The 10706-nt window shown below is 45.3% G+C and overlaps 1 protein-coding gene across 1 annotated transcript in view; it reads right to left on the bottom strand.

The window, feature by feature from the left end:
* Positions 1–7965: 7965 nt before the first annotated feature.
* LOC134933798 (zinc finger CCCH-type antiviral protein 1-like) overlaps positions 7966–10706 on the bottom strand; it is a 78390-nt gene continuing 75649 nt past the window's right edge. The window contains exons 11-13 of the mRNA XM_063929257.1: positions 9792–9922; positions 9179–9330; positions 7966–9078 (exon numbers count right to left, since the gene is read on the bottom strand). Of these exons, the coding sequence (XP_063785327.1) occupies positions 8792–9078; positions 9179–9330; positions 9792–9922 (570 nt within the window). The 3' untranslated portion in view covers positions 7966–8791. The remainder of the gene's footprint in view (positions 9079–9178; positions 9331–9791; positions 9923–10706) is intronic.

Genomic DNA, 10706 nt, shown 5'->3' with positions numbered 1-10706 from the left:
CATCTTTTATTGGTTCATAATTGTCTACGTATTTTTTCCTTACATTTGTTTCAAATACAAAAATTGTTTCAAATGAAAGAGTTTGGAAAACAGTATGATAATACAGAGTTTGCATACAGTGCTATTAATGAATCGCAGAATCCTTTATTGGAGCAAATCACATCTGTAAATGTCAGTTATGTAGAGAGAAAGTGGTGATTTCATTGTGTAGTAAGACAGGATCCATGTAATACAATAAACAGACTAAAAAGCAGGGTTGCCTGTGTTTTTTTTTAATGTGCTGTGAGTTTTAAAAAAAGGCCTATTACAAGGAATCCCCCAGGTATTATTCCACATTATTGTTGCTAGTCGAATGAGCTGAACCACTGCAGTAAATTCACACACAACAGAGAGATAGAGAGGGTGAACCAGATCATAGAGGTACTAAATCTGCTCCACAAACTCCTCCCCTAACAATCCTATAGGACATGAGAAAACCACAACCAACATTCTTATTTTCAATTTCATCTATCGCTGAGTGTACTTTGCATGTTCTAATGTTTATCTACAAATATTCAGATGTAATAGGAATAAGCGGCAAGAAATTGTTTTTATTAAAAGAGATAAAATAAAATCATATCAAAGCCTAATAACTTTGTGTTGTTAAGGTACGTACAGACTACGATATGTTCCCTGGGTGATATGGTTAGTGTTTGCCCTTGAACTCCCGGGCAAACGACATACTGCATACACACTACACGCTACACGCTATCGCTAATGATATCGTTCAGTGACGTCATGCCTTCCCCGAACATACAGTTTCTGACGATATCGTCAGATTGATCTCTATGATCGGACGATAGGCGATAACGTGTCGTTATTGTCCAAGTCGTTTAAAATATTGCCTAGTGTGTATGCACCTATAGAAAGCATTAATAATTGGTTGATCAAGGTCCCTAATACATAGCAATGTTTCACAGTATTAATATAATAGACAGGATTAAAAAAAAAATCCCATTAAAACATAAATTCAATAAAAACTGGTTTAAACATAAAAAAACCTGTCAAAACAAAAAAGGTTTAAAAAAAAAAAAAAAAACGTGGACAGAGATAAAGTGCCAACCAACCAGCTCCTAACTGTCATTTTTGAAACACAGCCTGTAACATGGCAGTTAGTAGCTGATTGGCTGGTACTTTATCTCTCTCCACTTGATCTCGCTCCAAGGCTTAGTACATAGACCCCCCCTAAGAGCTTATGTCACAGCGCCATTGTGTCAGGGAACACTCCCAGACCTGTAGAGCAAGTCAACCTCAATGTATAAATGCAACGAAAATTAGTGGAGAGCAGCAGCAGCGAGCAACAATATTTCATGAACGATCCCAAAATCTACCAGGTACTGGTGTTATATTGGGATATACCTGTAATGCTACACGTTACAGCAAGCATGATGTAAAAAGAAGTATACACACAAAACAAGAAACACATAAACAATTCACATCTATCTTAAATAAATCTAAAAAGTTTTTTTGCTAATGACGTTCTTGTAGGTACGACCGTTGTAGTTATTCTCAGGGTTTTGTGAATGAAACGTTGTTGCCATTTGGAAATGTAATTTCTGTAATCGTGTCATTTTGGAAACTTGCGGCCGTATTCAGAGGTGAGTTTACCCAGAGAGACGTCTGGTGTCAGACGGATCTCTTGCACCAGGTATACGGTGGGTGGATGTGGGCACAGATAGCAATGGATGGAGATAATAGGATTTTTGTACTTACCAGGTAAATTCTTTTCTTTGAATCCATAGGGGGCACTGGAGTACTCTTGGGATATGGACGGCTTCCGCAGGAACAGGGCACTGAATATTTAAATTTAGAACACTCCACCCCTCCATATCCCAGAGTACCTCAGTGTTTTTTACTGAGCCGAACAGGAGCTATAGAGGTTGACAATGGAGAATTACATATAACATAACGGACAACAATAAAGTTGACACATAACGTTACTGACAACTAAACAGTTGACACCATAACCGATAGAACTTGATCATTTGAAACAGTGTGTGAGAGTGTGTTACCATAAGATCCCCTGAACTTACCACAAACAAGGTAAAACTGCTCTGGGTGGGCATCCAGTGCCCCCTATGGATTCAAAGAAAAGGATTTACCTGGCAAGTACCAAAATCCTAATTTCTTTTTCATCCACTAGGGGTCACTGGAGTACTCTTGGGACGTACCAAAGCTTCCCCCGTGGGCGAGAGAGCTGTTTGGCACCTGTAACACTAGGCGGCCAAAGCTAGATGCTGATGCCGCAAACGTATCAAACTTGTAAAAGCGCACAAACGTGTGCACTGAAGACCATGTAGCCGCACAGCAAAGATGCGTTGTAGAAGCTCCACGACCAGCTGCCCATGAAGTTCCCACAGAACGTGTGGAATGAGCTGTTACTGATGTAGGCGGCTGTAACCTAGCATGAAGGTAAGCCTGACGTATGGTCAGTTTTATCCATCTGGATAAGGTCTGCTTAGAAGCTGGCCAACCCATCTTGGCAGCATCATAGAGAACAAACAACGTATCCGTCTTACGAACTGTAGACGTTCGGGATACATAAACGCGTAATGCGCGTACCACATCTAAAGTTCCAGAATCTCCCGTTAACACAGGAACTACTATTAGTTGATTGATGTGAAAAGATGACACTACCTTTGGAAAGTGGGATTCGTCCGAAGTTCCGCTCTGTCATCATGAAACACCAAATACGGTGGCTTGCATAACAAGGCACCCAAATCAGAAACACGCCTTGCCGGAGCTAAGGCTAGGAGAAAAATTGTTTTCCAAGTGAGAAACTTAATATCCACTTGTTGTAAGGGTTCAAAATATAAAGACTGTAAGAAATATAAAATCAGATTCAAGTCCCATGGCGCTGTAGGTGGAATGAATGGAGGCTGTACTCTGAGGACACCTTGCAGAAAAGTGTGTACCGACGGCAATAGAGCCAATCGTCTTTGAAAGTAAATTGACAACGCAGATACCTGCACCTTTAGTGTAGATAAACGCAGTCCTTCATCTAACCCCGTCTGTAGAAATAACAAAAGACGGGATAACTTGAAAGATGATGTCGGAAACTTCCGAGCTACACACCAACCTATATAGGCACGCCAAATTCTGTAATAATGAGCTGCCGTAACCGGCTTCCTAGCTCGTAACATGGTTGGTATAACCAATTCTGGAATGCCCTCTCTTCTTAAGAGGGCGGTCTCAACAGCCACCCCGTCAAACGCAGCCGCGCTAAATCGGGGTAAAGAAACGGACCTTGTTGTAACAGGTCCGGACGTAGTGGGAGCGGCCAAGGATCATCTGCGGGTAGTCCGCGGAGATCCGAGAACCAAGCTCTCCGAGGCCAATGAGGCGCCACTAGAATGACTGTGGCAGACTGTCTCTTGATCCGTTTTAGCAACAGAGGGAGCAGCGGAAACGGTGGAAACAGATATTCGAGGCTGTACGTTCACGCGATTGTGAGAGCATCCACCGCCACTGCCTTTGAATCTCTTGTTCTGGACACATACTGGGGCGTTTGGTGATTGTGGCGAGATGCCATCAGGTCCACTTGAGGGTAACCCCACCTCTGGACCAACATGTGAAAAACTTCTGGATTTAATGCCCATTCTCCTGGATGAAAATCCCGACGGCTGAGATAATCCACCTCCCAGTTGTCCACTTCCGGAATGAACACTGCCAACAATATCACTTGGTGATGCTCGGCCCAATTTAGGATTCGAGTTACTTCCCGCATTGCCATGCGGCTTCTCGTTCCTCCTTGTTTGTTGATGTACGCAACGGCCTTCGCGTTGTCTGACTGCACCTGGACAGTCTGAGACCGAAGCATGTGCACTGCTTGTCGTAGCCCATTGTAAATTGCCCGGAGTTCCAGGACATTTATAGACAGCAATCTTTCGTGATCCGCCCAGAGACCCTGGAGCAGACAATTTTGAACTACAGCTCCCCAACCTCTGAGACTCGCGTCCGTCGTTAGAATTATCCAATTCCAGGAGCCGAACCGTTTCCCTGCGGTTAGATTGTGTACTTTGAGCCACCAGAGTAGAGATACCCTTGCCCGTGGTGACAACCTCACCCTGTGGTGAATCTGCAGATGCGAGCCCGACCACTGTGCGAACACATCCAGTTGAAATGGACGTGAGTGAAATTTTCCGAACTGAAGCGCTTCGAAAGCCGCCACCATTGTGCCTAAGAGGCGAATGCACAAATGTACCGAGACTGTGCGTGGCTTGAGCACTAATTGTACCAGATGACAAATAATCTGTACTTTCTGTTCTGGTAGGTAAATTCTTTGATTTACCGTATCGAGAATCATACCTAGGAATTGAAGTAGTTGAGACGGAATTGGATGTGATTTCTTGAAGTTGACAATCCAACAGTGGTGAACTAGTACATTGTACGTTAGCAACGCATGTTGGAGGAGCATCTGTTGAGACGGAGCTTTGATGAGCAGATCGTCTAAGTACGGAACTATTATCACTCCCAGTGATCTGAGATGAGCTATCATCACAGACATAACTTTGGTGAATACTCGAGGCGCTGACGAGAGGCCAAAACGGTAGAGCCTGAAACTGGTAATGGTTCTGCCGTATCGCAAAACACAAGAACCTCTGATGAGGTGGCCAAATCGGAATGTGTAAGTACGTATCCTTGAGATCTAGCGCTATCATGAATTCCTGTGGCTCTAAACCTGCAATTACTGACCGCAGAGATTCCATCTTGAATCTGTAGTAAGTGACGTACTGATTGAGACCCTTTAAGTTCAATATTGGCTGACGGAGCCATCCGGCTTCGGTACCACAAACAGACTGGAATAATAACCCTGACCTTGTTGTTGTACCGGGACCGGAATCAAAACTGCTGAATCCAGCAGGGACTGAATGTCAATTTGCAGAACCGCCCTCTTGTTGTCCGAGAGAGGCAGTCTTGTCTTGAAAAACCGCAGTGGTGGAAGACAGTCAAACTCTATTTTGTAACCTTTTAACACTAAATTGCGGATCCACCCATCTGTGGATGTCTGGAACCACGTCAACTGGAACGTCTGAAGGCGTGCTCCCACAATTGGAGATCCGAGATGGGCTGGGAGCCCGTCATGCCACTGGCTTGTCGGTGACCTTAGCGTCCTGACGAATGGTGTTGGTTTGTTGGAAACCACGTCTTCGACCTCGTCTACCAGGCGTGGCTGTTCCTCTGCCACGGCCGCGAAAGGGCGGAGGTCTAAAGGATTTGAACGCAGGTCCAGAGTATCTCCGTCTTGGTACCGTTGAAGGCAATGGTAAGAAAACAGACTTTCCTCCCGTGGCCTCAGAAATCCATTTGTCCAATTCAGGACCAAACAACTTCTCGCCACCGTAAGGTAACACCTCTATACCTCTTTTGACCTCTGCCTCCGCTTGCCAAGAACGCAGCCAGAGTGCTCGTCGTGCTGTAACCAGTGACGATGAAATGCGAGAAGTGAGCTGACAGACGTCAGTAGAAGCTGTACATAGATACTCCGCAGCCTCACACATTTGATAAGCGAGAAGTATAAGGTGATCGTCATGTAGGGCAGACTTGAGTTCTGTTAGCCATACCATTAGCGCCTTAGTGACCCAAATGCCAACCAACCCAGGTCTCCGCAGCACTCCTGCTGCTATATACATGGACTTTAGCATAGTTTCTATTTTACGGTCTGAAGGGTCTTTAAGCGTAGTAGCAGATGGTACTGGTATGGTTAATTTCTTTGTAAGTTTAGACACAGACGAATCCACCAATGGCGGATTCTCCCATGTAGATGTCACAGACTCTGGAAATGGGTAACTAGACTTAAATCTGCGAGGTATAGAAAACCGTTTATCCGGATTCTTTCGTGTTTCTACTAACATCTTATTAAGAGACTTCGAAACAGGAAAACACATTGGAGATCTCTGTTGTTTAGTAAAGACGACTTCATCATTTGTCAGAGGCTCCTCAGTTTCTGTAAACTTCAGAGACTGACGCACCGCTCTGATGAGATTATCAATGCCTGGGCTGTTAAAATCGTCACTATCTGACTGCTGGTCCACTTCGCCCTCCTCACCCTCATCTTGCGCAGTGAGGTCTGGCATGGAATCGTCAGAATGCAACATAGCCAAAACTGGTAAATCATAAGACATATGAAATGTATCCCTTCTACCCAAAATGGATTTGGACTTTTGGCAAGGCTGAGACGCCTCCGGTAGTTCTGGAGGTCTCACCCTAGACTCAGATCTTGCCGCTTCCCGCTCTTGTCGAGCGGCGGCCAATTCTGATTGCAACCCAGCCATTACATTGGCTAGCATTTCCCATGGAGGGTCCGGGGAGGAAACCGGCTTTAAAACCGGAGCAGAAATTGTATTCGTAGCTGAATTCACAAAACATACTGTACATGTGGTAGATCCATCCGGTAACACACTGTTACATACATTGCAGTGAAACTGCTTTTTAGTTTTTGCTGGTGTCTTACTCATTATGCAGACAGACAATATACAAAGACAGACACTTGCACGACTCAGTAAAATTGTTACTAAGGCGTGTGTAATATCTATATATATGGCCTATATACATATATGGCCGCAGTGCAGTGCACGTGGCCAGTTCTATATGAAACCTGATCCCAAATTCCCACTAACACCCCTGCGGTATCCGTTCACATGGTCGACCATGTTATGGTCGACAGTCATTAGGTCGACCACTATTGGTCGACATTGACATGGTCGACATGGACACATGGTTGACACATGAAAATGGTCGACACATGAAAGGTCGACACATGAAAAGGTCGACATGAGTTTTTTTACTTTTTTTTTCTTTTGGGGAACTTTTCCATACTTTACGATCCACATGGACTACGATTGGAACGGTAAAGTGTGCCGAGCGAAGCGAAGGCACCATGCGAGGGGACGCGGTGCACTAATTGGGGTTCCCAGTCACTTTACGCAAAAAACGACACAAAAAAAAAAAAGTTAAAAAACTCATGTCGACCTTTTCATACGTCGACCATTTTCATGTGTCGACCATGTCAATGTCGACCAATAGTGGTCGACCATAACATGGTCGACCATTCATACCGGAACCCACCCCTGCGCCTCCGGTGGAGTAGTGTTGTAGGGCAGGATCTTCCAAACTGAAAGAGAAACAGGATTGAACAGGAAGCATGGTTAAAATGGACATGCCATGCTTACACTAATAATCACAGTTCAGGTTAAACCCATATATAAAGTCTATAACCTGTAACCAACATTAAGAAAAAACAACCCTGTTAACATAGGCTCAATAGCCTATGCAATTATACCACAAGCCAGCAGCCCTTCCTATGGTATCCCCCCCCCCCCCCTTTGCAGCCGCGCTGCTGTGAGGAGACTCGTCCCCCCCCCCCCCTCCCCCACTGTGCTCCGTGTACCGTTATATAGTGTCCGCAGTGTGGTGCAGGGAGCCGGGGAGTGCTGTGCATAGCGGCGGGACGCGGCGCTGTGGACTGACATCGAAGCGGTTGCCGGGGAGCGGGTGCCGTGTGTGTAGCGGCGGCGGGCGGCTCTGCGGGACGCCCACACCCACTTATTCCATGTAAACTCTCAAACTGATTTTTATGCTATGAATGTGACTTCCCTGAGACTGAAACAAATTAAGTGCAGTGCTTCTACTATGATGTTCTGCAAACAGGGCTGACACAGAATGCTCAGTGCAGTAGGGGTGGTTAGTAGGTGGTACAGGACTTGAGGCTCTATAGGCCTCCGTAAAGTGCTTTAGTTCTTGTTTGATTCGTAAATTCCACCCAGTGGGCCGTGGTTGGGTCATCATTTAGAACTGGACACAGAATAGCAGTGACTATAGGAGCCTGGATAAATTTGTAGTGTAAGATCGTTTTGCAACCTCAACTATTGGTGGATCATCCATCATGCAACCCAGGGTTCAGCGACAACTGATCCAATTACCATGCACAGTTTTATGCTTTTATTGTTTGTTTGTTTTAAGACTAGAGGAAAGGAGGGGTGAGGGGGTAAAGCTCCAAATAACTATCTTACCTAGGCTTCATGGAATCTTAATCAAGCTCTGGGGTAAGACTACCGTCATTTGCCATAAAGTGAATTGCGGCAAACTAGCGCACTGCGAATAAGTTTAGTGCAAGCAGAAGAGAAATATATTGCTTTCTACTGCAGAAGATTTCAGTTAGCACCCATTCTTTGCAATCATAGTAAATACTTTTAAATTGCTATAGAAACTTTGGTGTACAGACTGCATCTCGGAGTCTCGCGGACAGAAAATTGCCAAGATCGTGGCTTCTTAGTTCGTCACACTCAGGTACAGATGGACAGCTCAGAAAATAAAATCAGTTACCAAAAGTCCCTCACATTTACTGCATAAAAAGGGGACTGTAATGGGGTCTTTCCCAACCCCAACAAAGTTTTTTTTCTTTACAGGCTAATTAATCCTGAACTAGTGATCATATAACTAATTAATATGTGTAGGATACACTGTAATGTAAAAACAGATACAATTTATAGGATAGCAGCTGCTCTTTGTAGAGATCCGCAAGCAATTGATTTAAAATGTAAATAAAAAACACAAGAGCGCACAGAATGGCCTCCAGTGCAGGTTCTTCCATCCATAGCACTTCTGCCTGGACATTCATCTCCGGATTGACGTCACCACGATGCTGTGAGCTCTCCCTGGTATTCTTCTAGTCTCTTAGAGGTTTAGATGTTTGTTTGCTGTTTCTAGTGTGATTCAACACATTTAACAGAGTAATGTAGGTGATTTGCTCTCAGCTAATAACACAGGACTTCTTCTGCTCCTCCTCATACTCCAGGACATACTCAGGATAGATCTGAAGCTTGTCAAACACCACAAAGATGGATGGGTTGTAGATATTGTCCACGCAGGAGTCATAGCTTTGTATCCGGTTGGGCTTCAGAGGAGGGCGCTTCATGTTGGGGTCTCCAGTCACATAGTCTCCCACAAGCACCCGAGCAATGAACATGGTCCTTTTGCCGCTAGAGGTGGGAACGGAGTAATTATGGGAGTAGGAGGCATCTCTGGCAAAGTAACTTCCTGCGGGAAGAATTTTTGACAATTAAGATGGAATCTTCCTAAATGACTATGTTGGAATCGAGCTGTGCAGCGGCTAGGGGCAATGAAATATTGGATGTACCTTGACCGTAGACAGTACCGTGGGTTCCACAGATTCGCCAGTCAAAGTTCTGATTGCAGATGGCATCAAGATGGGTACTATCTGTGCCATGAAACAGCTGGCGCTCTGACACCACCTTACCCGGATTCGCTTTCTTCATCTGTTCATTTTGCCTAAAAAGATTTGGGGACATTTATAAAAGATGATCTATGGGTTTCAGGGCAAAACAGCTGGTGTAACCATAGCAACCAATACTCTATATGGTTTTGCTTAGTACATGTCTTACTCGTTGCTATGGACAACAAAACTACTGTAATAAGGCTCAATATAAGCCCCACTCTGGGCCTCATCCACAAAGTGTTTTGCGAGCCAGCAGATGTGCGCAGAGCTTACCGTCTAGACACACGGATGCTTTTTACATAGCGCATTAAGTGCACTCTATATATAACGTCCTCCGCATTAGCACTCTCTGAGTTATGCGTGCAGCATACGCGAGTCACATGACTAAGCTTGGTTTCTGTGAGCAGATGTAATGGCGCATTACTCCACCTCCACACGGGTGGGGATATACTGTATATTAGTCTCCCAGAGTTTCATTATGTTCCTCTGTCAATATAAATGATAAAGGGCTCACCACTGGTAGATCTGCCAGAGGGACGGATTCTGTATGCGCCAAATTCTTTTCACCGTCTTCCCAGAGAGCGTCATAGAGAACATTTTGACGAGACTTGTGAACTCACTGGATGTCTCACTGACAGCAACTTTCTATGTGGGGGAAAAAGGACACTTGTCAGCCTGTGTCTCCTGTATCATTGTAGAGCACTAGTACTTTATACCCGTCAGTCGCCGGGTCGCTAGATAGTATTGCAGCGGTCACCCCTCCCATTCTCTCTCCCCAACCCTCCATATTGTCTCTTTGTCTCTCCCCCACTCCCATCCTCTCTCCTCTCACCCCCATTCTGTCTGTCTCTTCCCCCCTACTTTTCTCTCTCCACCCCCACCCATTTTATCTCCCCAACCCTCCATATTGTCTGTCACTTCCCCACTCCTATTCTCTGTCAACCCCACCCATTCTCTCTTCTCCCACCCCCATTCTGTCTGTCACTTCCTCCCTCCTAATCTCTCTCCATCCCAACCAAATCTCCCCCCCCATACTGTATGTTTCTTCCCACCTACCATTCTCTGTCCACCCCACCCATTTTCTCTCCCTCACCCCCATTATGTCTATCTCTTCCCCCCTCACATTATCTCTCCTCCCACTCCCATTATATTTACCTCTTCCCTCCACTCCAACCCATTCTCTAACCTCCCAACCCCACTCTATCTTTTCTCCCGTCCCATTTTCTTTCCACGCCCACCCATTCTCTCTCCTCCCACCCCTATTCTGTCTATCTCTTCCCTCTTCCATTCTCTCTCCACCCCAACCCACTCTCTCTCCTCCTCCCCCCATTCTGTCTCCCACCCAATCTCTCACCACCCCCACCTATTCTCTCTCCTCCCACTCCCATTCTGTCTGTCTCTTCCCCCTTCCATTCTCTCTACACCCCAA

The sequence above is a fragment of the Pseudophryne corroboree genome, chromosome 6 (assembly GCF_028390025.1).
Source record: "Pseudophryne corroboree isolate aPseCor3 chromosome 6, aPseCor3.hap2, whole genome shotgun sequence".
NCBI classification, from domain to species: Eukaryota; Metazoa; Chordata; class Amphibia; order Anura; family Myobatrachidae; genus Pseudophryne; species Pseudophryne corroboree.
The sequence above is the reverse complement of the archived record's forward strand: the minus strand, read 5'-3'. Positions and strand labels throughout refer to the sequence as shown.